The 17,366-nt window shown below is 36.3% G+C and overlaps 1 protein-coding gene across 1 annotated transcript in view; it reads right to left on the reverse strand.

Moving 5' to 3' along the window:
* The window catches only part of LOC146002892 (dual oxidase 2-like), a 108,791-nt gene that overhangs the window by 23,204 nt on the left and 68,221 nt on the right, over positions 1-17,366 (reverse strand). Inside the window, exons 14-20 of the mRNA XM_083140975.1 lie at positions 13,753-13,968; positions 12,493-12,621; positions 5,745-5,944; positions 4,102-4,287; positions 2,117-2,257; positions 1,011-1,092; positions 643-736 (exon numbers count right to left, since the gene is read on the reverse strand). Of these exons, the coding sequence (XP_082997101.1) occupies positions 643-736; positions 1,011-1,092; positions 2,117-2,257; positions 4,102-4,287; positions 5,745-5,944; positions 12,493-12,621; positions 13,753-13,968 (1,048 nt within the window). The remainder of the gene's footprint in view (positions 1-642; positions 737-1,010; positions 1,093-2,116; positions 2,258-4,101; positions 4,288-5,744; positions 5,945-12,492; positions 12,622-13,752; positions 13,969-17,366) is intronic.

The raw sequence follows: 17,366 nt of genomic DNA on the forward strand, positions 1-17,366 counted from the left end.
TCTAAAAAGGAAGAAGGATAAGTCTGTAGTAGTCGTATTCTGATACTTTGTTATGTTCATGCAATCATGTAAGATTGATTTCGAACTGTACCACGAACATTTTATTAGGATTGGTAACCTTATTCGGTAATATAGTGTATAAATTATCATAACTTAATTTCACACGTATCAGGTATTGCATTCTTAAGAACCTGATGAATACTCTTTACAATTTACATGTGAATTAATTATATCAATTATTTATCATTTGCTTTTTGTTTCTTCTTGTCGGCATTTTTACTTTCGCCATTCTCACTTTTGCCATTTTTTCCGTTTGCCATTTTTTCCGTTGCCATTTTTTCCTTTTGCCATTTTTTCCCTTTGCCATTTTTTCCGTTTGCCATTTTTACTTGGCCATTTTTTCCGTTGCCATTTTTTCCTTTGCCATTTTTACCGGACACCACATACATGTGTTGGTACATTATTGTAAGTTTATAAGTTTATATTTTGCGTACATTTCAGTGTATAAACAGCTTCTAAACCTCAATATCTCACTTTCTCATATTCATATTTATTCAATAGATTTAGAAGCGATATTATAATGTGTGTATATGCTTACTAGTATTTCTCATTTTAGTATTCTCGTTACTTTAATATACTCACTTTATCATGTGTATGAAATCATCTCTAGTTAGTTTCTTCAGTCCATTGATGTCGTACATATCAAACATCAATTTAGCTTTATCCTCAGCGGTTCCTGGAGAAGAAGATATGTAAATTGTTATAAAGAATATAAGCAATATCGAAAGATGTCGAACAGTAAGGATGGATATCTTGCTAATAGCAATACGTCTTTGAAAGTCGATTGAATCTAAAAGACTAGGCAAAACTTGAGATATAATTTCAAGTGTAACAAGACTATAATTCCTGCCCAAAGTACCCAATCGTTTAGTAATTAAGATGTCTCGAAATTCGCAATTCAAGGTAATCCAAATACAATAAATAAATGAATACGAGAATTTTCTTCTTACCCTTGGCAAAAATAACGAGCATATCCAAAAATTCTCGGAATGATATAAATCCATTTTTGTCCTTGTCAATCAAGTTAAACATCTGGAATAAGGAAACAACATTGCTATTACTACAACAGAGAGTGGCGAATAAAATAACATGCCTGTTTAATACACAATTTTGCTTTCATTCGAAGGAATCGAAAACATACAATTAAAAAAAGGAGCACCCAGAAATGATAAATCTTTAATGATATTAATATATTGGTAAGATAAATATAGTACTTGTTAAAATTCTTTAAAAATATATCTGCATTTATTATTGTATATAAGTTTATAAATGAGGTATTTGATATGTAACATGTACCCGGTATAATCGCGTGTATGTACATAAAGAAGGAAGCTCATTCACTCATAAATCAACACTTTTTATTAGAAAAGTAAATACAATATTCAATGCTTAAAGTTAACTCCATTCCAATATCAACTAGATTCACTCCATTCGGCAATGAATTCTTAATAACTTGAATATCATGTCCTAAAAAATGCAGCAATCCACCAATCAGAAATGGCGAATTGCAATAAAATGTGATGTTTTACATTTAGCCTGCAACGAAGTCTAGATTCGTTGCCTTAGGCGATTCCTCGAATTCCTTTCACCTTAGCATCCAGAGATGACATATCGTTGTAGACAGAATTGCCAAACTTATCTGTTACCCAGGTTACAAATTTTCAAGTTAATATTTTAGGTGTCGTAAAGTAACTGTAAATGTTACTTCTATTGTTAAAAATAAGCAACTGGGGTGTAAGGGGAGACTATTTCGTAAGGCACCCAAATATCAACCCTCCTCCACGTAGTCTGGTGTCTGGATTCACAGCCTCTAAAGGGCTCGTGTTGTGTTGCCCATATATGTTTGTAATTGTCCCTTCATCCCTCTCACCTTATCAGCATTCATCCCCATCGTCGCGATTAGCCACAAGTGGCAGAAAAGCGACGTAAAATAAACTAAATAAGGCAATCGAAGCAAAAAAAATAAATCTGTTACAGTTACAGCTACTACTTTTAAAAGTAAGTTAAAGTTAAAATCCCGAAAAAAAGTAACTTACTTCCAAACACTGGATCTTACCTTGACAACGAATTCCGATTCGGGGCGCATACTCATGGCCTCCGCAAACTCGTTCAGTGTTAGCTCCGTGTAGATGACCTCTCTTGCAGCCCTGGCGTCGAGATTAATAATCTCGTCCTCCGAGTGTGGGATTTTCAGGGCCTAAGCAGGAACGTTAGAGTAAATTATCACTAACCTCTCAAATCAACCATCTATTAATATTTATTTAGTAAAAAAGTTAGAGAAAAAGTATTCATGTCCAGACATTATTAGAATAATTAAATCAAGAAGACTTAGGATGGACAGGCCATGTGGTACGAATGGGAGAGGAAAGAGGAGTTTACAGGATTCTTGTTGGGAAACCTGATGGTAAGAGACCTGTAGGAAGGCCAAGACGAAGATGGAGGGACAAGGTTGAGATGGACCTAAAGGAAATCGGTAAGGATGGAAAAGAGTATATAGATCTTGCTCAAGATAGGGACAGATGGAATGTCTGTGTTGCTGCAGCAATGAACCTTCAGGTTTAAGAAGGCTAGAGAGTTATATAGTTAGAGAAAAAGTATTTTTACCAAACCATACATGAAATCCTGTATTTATGCCTTTCGTTATGACAGACTCTTTTCACATTAAGTGAGCACGTTAAGAGCGATTTCGCCACCGAAGTTCCCAGATTTAAATCCCGGCGTGGGCATAAATATTGTTTGTGAGTGTCCCTTGATCAATTTCATCATACAATCATTCATCCTCATCGTCGCGATTAGAAAAACGTGGGAGAAAAACGGCGCTGAAAAATAAAATAACAAATGCACACGACTTTATGTATTTCTTGTGAAACTGGTTACTGCAATGACTATTATACTTCCTAGCAATGATAAGTCCTCAAATATGTATTTTGGCAAAATATCAGGCCGTGTCCGAAAGGTGAAAGACCGTACTTGAAGCGAGCATCCTCCGAGAATGGTCTTGGAGTGCGGTCTTCAAGTCGTGGACTGGAAGTACACGTCTTTCGAATTGCACTTCGACTGCAGCGCCAAATACGATCAGTAGATAAAACAGAGTACTCGTTGTTTTCGTCGCGTTTTAAACACTTATTTTTCACCATAGAAATCACATAGCATTTTCAAATGTTCGTACACATACATTTCTACACATTAGAAGAACTATAACCAACAACTTGATGGCCCATAACGTATATCTACCTGTGTCGCTGGCTTTCTACCTCCGTGATTTTAAACAAATGAACAACGCGTGAGGAAACCACGTAACCTAGTCACCAACCATCTGCACTGCGAGCTGTGCACTTTCGTACTTCTGTTCTTGGCGCTTTCGAACTGTACTAGGTGACGTCACTTCCGCCAAGACCATACTACAAGTCTGTACTTTGTACCTTTCGGACAGAGCCTATATAAGAGTTATGTTATTGTTATCCCTTAAAGTTATATTTGTTGATTGATTGATTGAGTTGGTGTGTTAAGGCCACTTTATGCATAGTAAGGCTAATCGGGACTGGACCTACAGTTTCAAGTGGGATTCGAACCACTATATGCCTCTACCGGGTGTCGAACTTCTATTCGTTGAAATTGACGGGTTAGCAATTTTGAAAATTGTAGTACCCAAACCATATTTATATATATATGAACTAATTTAAAATATTAAAAGTTGTTATTTGTCCAAGGACTTAACCCGTGAGGGTAATTTGGAGTTTTACACATAAAAGTTGATTAATAAAATTGTAATTCCAAAATGCTTTAAAAAACCTCTATACTCCGTTTAAAAAGTCTGTGGAGCAAACGAACGAAATCAAGTCATCTGCGTAGAGACGGCTCGACCAATGAACGCGTGAGAGGGAAAGTAATTGCATGGAGGGTAAAACACGATTGAAGCTACCAGTCGTTTGCAACAGCGCTGAATGATTTGCTTCGCCAACTCGATTTCTCCCCTTCCCTACCGTTATGCGTGGCGTTGCTCCACATAATCTTACGACAGAGTATAGGTGCAATGCTCACCTGGGAGAAAACGACCCTGAAAAACATCTCCAGTCTCTTCTGCCTGTCTGTCTTGGTCACCGCTTGGCTGAGAACCGCCTTCAGAGTGATGTTGATCCTTTCTCTGGTAGCCCTGACGTTCTTCGCAAATTCCTCCACTGCTTGCAGAAACGATTCCCTCAGAAACAGGGTGTCGAATTTCAGAAGCTGAAAGCAAAATTCATCTTCAGAGAGCAGCATATTTTTTTTTAAAAAAATACAGACCCTGTATATATTCCAGACTTGTCATGTACATCGACCGTTTCACACTGTACAGTGGTGAGTGCGTGTTTTTCAATAGAGAGTTAATTCTTCTCTTTTATTAGTTTTTAGTATTTTGCGACATTTTTCAGCATTTGACGTTGTTTTTTCGGAATGTCAGGCCGAAGGAGTAATGCTCTCCAACAACCCCCATTGAACACGCCACTGGCAGGCACGTATCTAGAATTATATTTCGGGGTGTGAACCAAGTGTCAGTACTAGTAGTAAAGTTTCTAATGAATAGGTTAAGATTAATATGTATATGAATAATATTATTAAAATAGGTAATTACTTCCCAAGTTCCTTACAGCTTTCATTTGAAAATTTTGATATTCTCAAAATTTCTGTAGCCCCATCAGCTTCTCCTGAGTGCTACCTACGTGCTGGCACTAAATAAAAAAACGTCGGCAGAAAGTGATGTGTTATAAACATCATGCGCGTCACATGCCCCTCCCCCCCAAAAAAACAAGAAAGAAATACAGATGTTCCCAATAGTGCAGTGGTTATTGTTTTGTATTCAGGAATACTCTTGTTAGGTTCCCTATGGAAGTATTCAGTGGTTCAGATTTCACTTTGAATTGCAAAACCAGTCTCGGCTAACATATTTCTGCAATAAATAATATAAAATAAATCAAACTATCATGGACGTCGGGAGTTGGGGTCGAACGGGTTCACCCCCTGTAAATTGACATCGATCATTCCAAGTTACAAAGAGCATAAAGCGTATTATTTTTATTATTAATAACATAAATATAGTTAATTTATTTAATATTTTAACAGAATAATCAAAGTCAAAAATGTATCAGATGGAAAAAATGAGTGAGAAATACAGGAACCAGGTTATTTTATTATTATTATTATTACTCTACTATTAAATCCAAAGAATAAATGATTCCACAGTTTTCAAAATTCCAAAAATTATACTAAACTTTGACTAAAATTTCCCCTCTAACTTTTCAAGCATTTTCTTGAACGAGACGTGCAAAAGTTAATGAAAAAATACAATAACTGTGCATTTCGGTACACTAACTATATGAAACTTTAAAAAGAATGGAAAATAGTTGTTCTGGATATTCACTCTTCTGGGCAAAGTCTTCCGTTTTATGTAATAAATAATAAACATAAATTTAGAAAAAAATTTGCTTATTTTTATTAGTTTCTAATATCTATTATTGTGTAAAAATATTCATAACTGTAACGATATTTAGTATAGTTATTATTATTTCTACTATTCGACTTTTATCAATGGCTTGACCCAAACCCCTGCAAAAATGTCTGGCGACGCCCATGCAAACTATGACGTATTTCAATGGTATTTTCATGTTAATATCTCAAATTTTATGAAAGAATTAGGCAACACTTACCATATCATAATCGTTTTTAGTCCTCAGTAGCAGATGTATGCCATCATTGACGATGAAAATGTCCATCTCCTTTGACTGCCCAAGATCCTTGGCTCGAAGCAGGTCTCCGGACTGCGAACGAACCTCGATCTTGCTTTGTGCAGTGTCCAGCTGGACCACGACGGGACGACAGCCTTGCTTTTTATCCACCCACTCGTGAACTGGATAGACATATTAAATCAAATATTAAGTTAGGTTAAGCGTTGATTTAAGAAAAAAAACTTTCTTCTAAAAAGCATCATTTCACATACTTGTTGTTGAGCTCTCCTTTGAAAACAGCTATGGATGCAGGGGCGCCAACTTGTCAAAATTATTGGGGGGCGGGCTCTGATCACTGAAATAAATTAATTAATGACTCACTCACTCCCTCCCTTTTTTAAAGTTTTGACCTCAGTGTTCTGAATCTCGTAAAAGCCCATGAATTCCTCAAAAATATCAAAATTTTCATTCACAGTTCAAATGCAGAATGTCAATTGTTCACGGATGGATATGTCACAAGTTTCGTCAACCGTAATAGCAAAATATTCCCGACTTTTAATATCTGCTACCAAGGAGCGCAAAACCGATCTCTCTAATATATCAATGATCTCGTTCTGAATGTCATGTGAGAGCCATTTGTAGCCCGAAATCCCATCCACTTCCCTAGTTCATGTACATCGTCTTTTGAAACTCTTTTTAGTAAAAATGTTAACAATACTCATAATGATATACTTAGTATATAGTAATAAGTCATGTTTTGCTGTCTCTGGTCATAGCCCCTCCAAAGTTGATGGTTTAGCGGTCTCAGCCCTCAAAGTTGATGGTCTAGAACATTTCAAATGTGTATTTAAAGTTAAGTTCATGTGGCACAATTCAGAGTAAACTTTACAAGAGAAGCAAAATAATACATTAGATCTTCTTAAACAAAATTATTTTGGGGCTCTGCACCTACATCGTTAACATTGGGTGGGGGGCTCGAGCCCGCCCCCCCCCCAAGCTCTATGGAGTCGGCGCCTATGTATGGATGTTTTGTATACACACACTTGGAACGTTTGACTTAATTTATTTCAAGTAAAACTCAGAGGAAAGCTTGCAATTTTCATTGTTACTACGGTAAATATAGTTCAGTTAGTTTGTATTCTAACCAGTGATGTGCCGTAGACTATAAGTTTACGTCTACATGCGTTGTCTACACGTAATCTACGCGTAGATTACATTGGATTGTAGTTTACATAGACTACGTAGACAATCTAAATTGCATTAAAATTAATTTTCAAGGCTTTTACGAAAGGAAAGTGACATTTTCAACTATATTGGTTCATAACGAAATGAAAAGAATCCTATTTACAACACAATTTCTCTTATCTTTTATCATCAACTATGGAAGAAGATAAATAGTATGCAAAAAACAACAGATGGCGGTCGTGAGGCAAGAGTGTTTTTTTTCCATAAAACACTAGAATATTTCCTATATTAGGTTTCTTCCTAGGTGAGAAATTGTTCGAATTTGGAAGAAAGAGTATGAAAAGTTCTCTTCACACACCAGCAACTGATACGCAGTATAATTTTCTTTTAATTCCACGGCGCCCTTTGCTAATTTATCACCTTTCGCCATGTTGTTTACATAGATTACCTAATCTACGTGTATAAAATAGTCTACGTGTAGAATGTAGACTATCGTTGTTTACGCGTAGACGCACATCACTGATTCTAACGCAAAACTGAATTGAAAACCAGTGTTGAATCCAGCCACTGTCCTCCGGGGGAACACCAAACTTCACAGGGAGGAATATGAAAGTCATCAAATTATAATACTAATATTTTTGTAATGTTCCTTGCCTTTGATACGTAGTAAAATTAAATTAAGTGTAATTAGGTATAAAATAAGTCAGGAAAAGTACGTTCCAGATTCAATTAAAACGAATGAAAGAAAACGAAAGTCAACAAGGTTGCCAAATTTCTTAACTATTGTCTGAATCAGGGGCGTATCCAGAAATAATATTTGGGCGGGGTCCAGCCAGAGCTGTCCATCCTCCAAGGCCAATGGTGTGCCCCCCTCTATAATAATACGATGATAGTTATCTCGTTTTTTACTATTTTAATTATTATTATTGCGTCTTGTTATTCTTCGAATCGTAATTTCAGAATTGAATGTTTGTTTGCACTTTTCAAAAGAAGTAGGAAATATTTCACTGAACTCTTTATCTGAATCTTCCGAAGTCTCTGAAGCAGTTCTGTGATGTATATTGGCTAAGAAAAACCAGAGGCAAAATTGTGATGAGGGCTCTAAATACTTTGACAACCGTTCAATAAATCTGAAAAAACTTTTCTCAGATAAGGGGTACAATTCAGAAAGTCCTCTTTTCAACTGCGGCTAGATGATCACTTGCTTGGGATGGTTCACTCAGACAGCTCTGCTTAACTGACAAGGTTGAAGAAATTTAACAAAAATATGAAGTGAATCATGTTTTTCTAGAAATCGAGTTTCACACGTTGACAATAGTTTATTTTGTTAATGTCTGGTAGATAATGCAATGTATTTATTTTTAGTATTTCAGCTCTGCATGTATTATTAAAAAAATACATGAACTTCATTTACTGTACCAGTTAAAATAAACCTTAGTGGATGTTATTTTCAGAATCCACAAAAAAATAAAGGAATTTGGGGGGTGAGTGCGGACCCCTTGGACCCACCCCCTGGATACGCCCTTGGTCTGAATGCTCTGCCAAGCTATTGAAATTTTCGGGGGGGGCTAAATTTCCGAAGTGGATACCCTCGCGCCACCCCTTGAATTCATCACTGTTGAAAACTGCCACATATCGATAAAAACTGAGCATAAAATGCAGTAGGCTACCAGGTTATTTTACCATTTAATCAAAACAATAAATGGTTCCAAAGTTTTCAAAATTCCAAAAAGTAGAGTTTGATATGAGACGTCAAACAACATGAACTTTATGACCAAAATTCCCCCAGAACACTTAAGCTTTTTCTATACAAGGTATGTAAACTTAATAACAAAACAGAATAAACTGTGTGAAATGTAAAAAGTGATTTGGAATAGGAAGATACAAATACAACATGCTTTCGAAAAACATTAGTTGAAAATTCGACTATTAAACTCTACAGGTTCGAATCCCGACCTGAGCATGGGTGTTTTTTTGGGTGTCGTGTCGTTTGCGCCGAGGCTTCTTATCGGTTCGTTTCCGCCGTGACATATGTCAAGACCTTCCTTGGCTGGTTTTCCCACAATCCAGAGTGTCATCACCGCCGCGCGCACGTGTGTTTATGGCCAAATGGTGCATAGTGCATAAAGTGGACTTAAAGCATAAAATCAAACGTATGTTTATGACGTTACACAGCTGTGTTTACACTGAAATGTTAAACCTATCCACAGAGTCAAATATGACTTTTCTTTACTTATTTCAAAAGACGTTACACAGGATTACTTGTATCAATTTTATTCCACAACACAAAATACATAAATCAGCATCAGCCTACTAACTATTAGTCATTTATGGTTAATCGTCAAAGAAACATTGTAAATACAGTGTTATATTTTGCAAACATTATATAAACACAATATTTCGATACACTTGCACAAGAACAGTACAAACGTTATTTGAATTCTTGTAGGTATGCAAATGCTCGAAGGCATCCTCGAAGATCGCCTGAGCTTCTGTACTTCGAAAGAACACGCTCAACACATTTATCTATTTCGATGTATTGATATTTCCATATTCTCAGCCATGTTGTCGTCTCTTACAAATGTCAGTTTTACATAAATACTAATTTTCCAATGTAGATCCCTCATATATACTTTCATCTTACATTCATTTACCAATCATCTTCCTTTTCAATCGAAGATAAACACAGCTGCAGCTGTGCAATGTCATAAACACAGGTGCGCGCGGCGGTAATGACATTCCGGATTGTGGGAAAACCTACCAAGGAAGGTCTTGACATATGTCGCGGTGGAAATGAACCGATAAGAACCCTCGGCGCAAATGACTCGGCGCAAGCGACACGGACTCGTTTTTTTGTGAGTGTCCGTCCCTTCATCATATCATCACTCATCCTCATCTTCGCAATTAACCAAACGTGGCAGAAAAGCGAAGTAAAATAACCCAAATCAATCAATCAATCCACGATCAAAATCAAGAATCGAACCTTTTTTTGTTATTGTGTAACATAGTGACTTGGGACATTAGCAATGTAGTTCAGTAAAATGTCGCTAGTGGTCAGAAGTGTTCAAAACGAAAAATCGCTTATACGGAGGTAGCGTCATCATCGGGAAAGATCTAAACTCTCTGGACTCAAGCGTCTCCACGTTCACAAATTATACTCTGTCCCAGCTAACTGTGGAGCAAGTCCGCGCATACCGTCAGAGAATCTAGGCAAGTCCAGTGTTGCCACATGAAGGGAAATTTCCCTTTTGCAGGGAAATTCGGACAGAATTTTTAGTCAATAGGGAAAAGGGAATTTTGATGAAAAATACCACAATTTCAGGTAACTTTTAAGACAACTGACTCTACACTATTACAGTTTTATGTTAATTTCCAATTTCATATCCACATTTTAATATTTTTAATTTTTTTCTGTTCCTTCTCATCCTTGTAAGGGGCCCAATGTATAAGTTTCAACATTTTGAAACAACATATTGTTTATGTGGTGAAAATTAAATAATTTAATTGAGGATTCTGCGTGAGAACATTTTAGGTCCTTATTTCCTCAGATTTCTAATTCGAATTATTTCTTCTATCGCTATTTTTGATTATAAAACTTTTGCATACAAAGAAGAAGGAAATTATGCAGGATTCTCTCCTGAAATGGGCATATCAAAAGTGTGGAGGCAATCACCCAGCCGAGTCCTTATAGTGTACAGCATGCTTGCGCTTGTAGTACCCCGCTTTATTATTTCTTTTTTCGAGCACACAATGAATTTAGAAACAAACGTATGATATATATGTACTCAAAATATAGTTAATTTCTTGTCCAGATAATAAAGTTTGATGTGTTTTCAGAGAAACTTAATTGTGATTACAATATTTGAAAAGTTCTTGTCAAGCGTGTCCCTACTACTGAAAAAAAACCTTGCCCCCACCCCTCCGCCGCAAACGGTAGAAGTCGTTATCTATGCTTTGCTTAGCTTTGCCACCGCCGCCCCCCCCCCCCCACTAAATATTGAAAGAAATCGGCGCCTAATGGTTACAGATATTGTTTGCTACCTATTAATAATATTCATTACATAATATATTAACTACACATACACTCACAATTTCTGTGCCATCTTTTTTAAATTTTTATTTAAAATGTTTAATATATATGTATAACCCCCCTGATGATCAACCTTTCGTGCTAGTCGGCATTATTTCATTAGCTTTTCACTGTGTGGATTAATGCAAAATCTAGAGGCATTGCCCGCAATATTTCACATGGATTAGGAGCCCTATTCATTTTCATTGATGGGGCCATTAATTACCGATTACGTGCGGCAAGCTGGGCTTAAGCAGGGAGCAGATTATTTCCATTTCTTCTCGGTACCTATGAATAATAGTAGCTTGAATAATGGCGTAGCCGGAAATTGCTACAGGGGTTGTGGGAGTTATGGCTGTAAAGGCTAGTGTTTATTTTTCCAAATATTTACGTATTCTTTGTTCCTCTTTAACATCGAATCTGAGTCAATGGATGGATCTCAACCAACTTGTGCACGCTACTGTACAGAAGTACCTTCCAGATGGCGTGCAGGTAATGTCGTCGCAGTAATCAAGATGTTCCGGGTTCGATACCCGGTGAAGTGGTTCGAATCCCAATCTAAACTGTACAGTTCCGCCACCATACTAACCGGTGTGCAATCACAGCACACAACGGCTATTTTGACAAAATCCTGTTTCCCTATTGGCTGCTTTGTGGAGAGGGAATTTTAACGTTGTCGACTCTTGCAAAAGCGGTGGGCCTAATTAACTGATTGACCGCGAGTTCCTTCGCAGGTAAACGCGGCAACAGAGGGTCACTGCCATAAAGGCGGTCTCCGCGCCGGTTCCTGGCCTGGCGGAACTTTAGGTCCAGTTCCGATTATTTTATCTGCACATAAAGTGGTCTTAAGACAAAAACTCAACCTACTGTACAGCAGTATCTTGTTTTTATTTTCGTTCTTTAGCGTCGCTTTTCTCACACCTTTGGCTAACCGCGACGGTGAAGATGGTGAAGGGATCTTCTCAATGAACACCCTTATCCAGGCCGAGATTCACACTTGGGTTCCCTGGTGTCGTAGCGCGCTGTGCTAACCACTACGCCACGGGAGACATATCCATAGCACGGATAATACCAGTGGTGCATAACGACTTTCCCTCCATGGCAAGAAGTGTTTCTTTTATTATTATTATTATTATTATTATTTATAATTACATTTTGATAAAATTTTCAGTTGAGAAATGATTGCACAGTTAATTCAGTTGTTGGGCGCCAACAGTGTAACATTATTGACAGGAATCGTTTTGTACCCGTTTCCTTTTTGTTATTCTTAAATTTACCGTATTGTTATAACTATAACATTGATCGAACTACAAATAAATGTCTGGTGCTCACGATGCATTACAAAACCATATTTAACTGCTTGTAATAACTAGACCATTGACAAATTTGTTCATGTTACCTGCACGATTTATCATTGTAAATGTTTATTCGTTCAATACCGTAACACATGAGAGATAACTGGGCTTTTCCACCTACCTGAGAAAGGTGTGGCAGATTTCTCGTTCCTAATGAATGACTGTCGGACTTTATCATGCATTTTAACAAATTTGTGCGTTGATTCTTGATCCTTCATCTTGGCTAAGTAAAGTAACAGCACAACAAAACCTGAAGAGGAAGTACATTATAATATTTAAAATACACTTTTATAAGAACAAACATATAATATCGACTATCGAGGTGTATGCTCTTCTAGACACTTGTTCTTACAGTTTATGTAAAGCATTAAAGGTAAAGGTTTGACGTTTGATTAATCCTTTTCCAAATGGTAAAAGAATAGAACAAACTATGGCGCTTTCACAAGCAGATGAGTTGAAGTGTTTTCGTCACTTCGTGTGATGGATTTCGAGTAAATATTAAACGAATTTAAATATTAGTCCCATAAAAACCGTTAATCTTGTTGTACAACAAAACTTCTAGACTAATAAGTCCTATAAAATGCAATAATGAATTAACAATTATTCAGAATAACCAGTAATGAGTGGATCAATATACGTTCAGGGACAGAGATTAGTAACTGAAAACGAATTATTTATTATGTAGTTATTAATTAATTAAATGCGTATGTATATATGTATGTATCTATAGACATAAAGGCTAGTCGAGATAGAATCTACAGTTGAAAGTGGGATCCGAACACTAGCTATGTCTGTCTCCACCGGCTATCGAACTCGGGACCAGCTATTATTAGTAATAAGAGTAGTGGTAATACAATTAGTGTTGCCAGATTCTGTAGAGAAACGTGAGGCAAAACGCACTACTTAATGGTTAATCACCTGAAATGAATACTAAATATGAACAAGCCAATTTTTGCAACAAATTCCCTTAATTGAATCCTCATTTACATGTAAAGATGCTTGAAACTAATAAACGTGTGCGCAAAACTGGTTAAGAAACAAATATATTAAAAATGTATATTTCCTTGTCTGACCATAACAACGTTGTTGCCTATTATTTTTTGTGATTGACAATATATTTCATTGTATTACTTGCTCTTGAAAAAAGATGTATGTCGAAACGTTGACCAAATCGAAAAATTTCAGCCACTGAAGAAACAAAAGTTATTAATATTAATCTCAAGATGACTGGTTTCACGGACAGTAAATTTTATTTTTACATTTTACAACCTTTTTCAGGTCTCAGGTGAATATTTTAGAATCGACAGTAATGTTTTCTAAAATTCTCTCGTTGTGAAGACTTTTCCATGGCATATACAGTATAATAAAACCTAATAATTACCAACAATGACAAGTCCCAGACACAAGAAGGTCAAAGCATATGATATTTCGCTGCCCGCAAAGTAGTCATACGTTCCGGGAGCATCGAATCTGCATTCCTCAATTTTGGTAACGGAATGCAATTGTGGCAAGTGGTAGCACATTCTCTCTTCATTGTCTGGAGTTAGACAGCTTGTCGGTTGCAGGTGACGGCTGCAGTTTGCGTTAACCGATGATACTAAAAATAAAAAATAAAAAGTTTTCGTACAAACACTGAAAGATAAGGTGGCGGAAATATAATTATTACTGTGGAATAAAAACGTGCACTAAAGAATGTCAATATTATTATCTCTTAAGTTTGACGGGGGCATGTGTTAGTCTTGTTGAGCATCGAAGAAAGGAGACATTCACTTTACTCACCGGATCTGGCTTCATGTGAATTCGTTTGAAAAGAACAATTTTATGACCTGCAATTCAAAATTGGTTCAACAATGTGCAGTACAAGTATGTGTCCGGTATATTGAACAAATTATGAAATAATTTTAAGCCATAGTAAAATGTCTTCCAAAATCAAAACACCATAGCTCGAATCGAAGGATACATGCGTAATTTGACTCTGACCTATCATTTAGGTATTCAGTTCATCAAACTCAATTACAATAAACACGTTATCTATTATGAACTGACTGTGATGTTCCTAAACAGTTCATAAATTCAATATTAGGTGCAAAACAAACAGTTTCAAACTTAATTCTTAACCTTAATAGAACTGAATTCAGAAATAATAAGGCATTATCCATTGTCTAGTACTTTTAGTTGTACTTATTCCAACACCACGTTTCGAGAAAGAGCACCTCTTTTCTCGTCTTCAGGTGGACAAATTTCGTTTTGCCTGTGCTGTTGAGCCTGAGTAGTTACTTAAGCGTACCAGATTTTGTAGTAAAATTACAGATTTGTCGTGGGTTCGATTCACCACCACAGGCGCAAAAAAATTGTTTTACCTGAGGGTGAGAGATGAGGTACTCTCTCGAAACATATTGTTAAAACAAGTATAGTTAAAATTCTTAGACAATGGATAATGTTTAATTAACATTGCATGTTAACATAGAACCATTGTCACTAACATTGAGAGAATTATTAAATAATAAGGCGTTGATAAGGTACAATATATTACGTATTTATATGCATTATTAACCAACTAGTTCACTCATGAATTTTTTTGTGAAATCATTTTATTATACAAATTTGTAGGACAATAAAGATAATTGCATGGGCGGAATAAATTAGGTATTTCTGTTTCTTTGCACAACTTCTACAACCTATGAAGAATGCCTTTAAACAAATTAAGAGACAAATAGGTGCCGAACAATATGAACAAAAAAATAAATATTTATTTTCGCAGTCTTGACAAGAGCGTCCTGCTTCTTGCTCTTGCAACAAAATCTTATTCACTAATTGAGAAATTTTCATCACAATGGCTTTGTGTTTGCAAAAGGTGTGGGTAGTAATCGATTTAAATTGTTGACTAAAACATTACCTGTAATGTTCAATCAGTTCTCTGTGAAAAGCACGGTCACTAGATCAAATTTGAGAATGTTGAATTGTATCGAAGACAAAATTTGTTCTGTTCTCAACATAATTACTCCAAGCAAAACAGAACTCAAAAATTTCGAATCCAAAAATTCGTTTTTGGCGGGAATTAAGCCGATCCTGGTTGTGGGACGTGTATTGGGGTGTTTTCCAATCTACTTTGTTCGTGACGAGCAGGTTGTATTTAAATTCTTTTCCTTAATAATGCTTTATAGCGTCATCATTTCCATACTTATTCATGGACTTTACTCTCACATGACACTAACTTCATTCCACGGAATGTTTTATGCTAAAGAGAAAATTCTGAAACACCTGACAATATCTTATTTATTATTGAGGGGTGTTGGAGCTTTCAGTTGGTGGCTTGGTTGCAAAAGGTTCCAACTATATTGTCATCGATGGTGTCGTTTCCAGCAAGAGTTTAAGAAAATCTTCAAAACCTCCATTGACACAGAATGTAAATTTTCAAACCTCTACGTCTGCTTTTGCATTTATGCGATATTTACTGCTTTCGGTGTAACTTACTACTACATGAAATTTTCAGCCACCTGGCAAGCTCTTTCAATTGGGTTCTCAATGTGCATTGAAATATTTGCAGACATCATATTGATTTATTTTGGTTCTTTCATAACATTAGCGTTTGACCACATGTCCAAAGATCTTCAAAGGGTATTCTCTGTAAATAGAAGCAGAGTATCAACTACGGAAATGCGTAATTTGTTTATGGAGCTTACAGATTTGGCTTGCATTTCTGGTAATGTCTTCCTGTTGACATTTCTGCAACACATATTGCTTGTCATGTTCGTTTCGGTAGTCTCTACATATTCTGTAATTCTTGCACTACTCCATGGAGAATATGTGTATAGTGCAGGTACATTTTATCAGTTAACATCATGTGTAACTCTACTTTTCTTTGCCACTCGTTCTGGTGAAGCTGTTACCAATGCTGTAAGTACATGCGTCACTTTTGCATTTAATTTTATGCTGATGTAAAATATATGTATACGTACTCTCGCTAGTAATAACAATATATGTAATGTTAAATATTCTTTAGATATAGATAATGCGTACGTACACACAACGAACTAAATGCATCAAATCTATTTGATGCACCAGAAACGCACCTATTGGTCCACGAAAGTGTATTTTGTTGCCCTTTGTCAAGAATTAGATTTACAGATTGATGAATTATTGCATATTATTTGTAAAGGTAACGCCAAAGTGCATCATATGATGCAAGTGAATATTTGTATATCGAGCTGTAATATCAATTGATGCATTTTTATGGTAGCGTCATTGCCTTGTAATCAAGGGGTCCCTGGTTCGATACCCGGTAGAGGTACAAGTGGTTCGGATCCCACTTTAAACTGTAGGTCCAGTCCCGATTAGCCTTACTGTGCATAAAGTGGACTTAAAACAGCAACTCAATGATGCACTTAAAAATTTGGTACGAGCTACAGACTTTATGCATTTTTTGTTTGTCTTATTTTTACCTGAAGGAAAAAGTATTTCTGGCTTTCAAATAACGTATAGGGCATTTGACTTTTTTCTCTCTCCGATGGAGTACAATTGTACAAGTACGTAAACGCGGACAGTAGACGTTAACTTTGTATAGTTCTTCAAAGGATCATGAAAATCCACTTTCTTCAGATACGTATTGATTGGTTCCTCTTTTGATGAAATTGTAATTCCAGAGGCTGATAAATATTCAATATTGTTAAACTGAAGCGACTCAGCTGATGATATAGCCTCCAATAAGCCATTGTTATTGGTAAAAAATTATCTAAACACTCATAGAACATTTGTGTATGAGATGTTGATATGTGTGTTCCTCCTCTCCTAATACGTCTGTCTTAACAAAATCTTGTAATTGCATATTTCTATTTTCTCTTTCTTGTGGGCTTCTCAACAATCACCTCAATCTCAATCTCTTCAAGCAATGCATTACCTTCTTGCAGAATGCCATTGTACACATCATCCTGAGCACTAGCATAGGCAGGATTCTTTTTATGGAAAGGGTTGGAATTGTGAATATGGATATTGCAC

This window comes from Lepisma saccharinum, chromosome 19 (genome assembly GCF_977018435.1).
Source record: "Lepisma saccharinum chromosome 19, izLepSacc3.1, whole genome shotgun sequence".
Taxonomy (NCBI): domain Eukaryota; kingdom Metazoa; phylum Arthropoda; class Insecta; order Zygentoma; family Lepismatidae; genus Lepisma; species Lepisma saccharinum.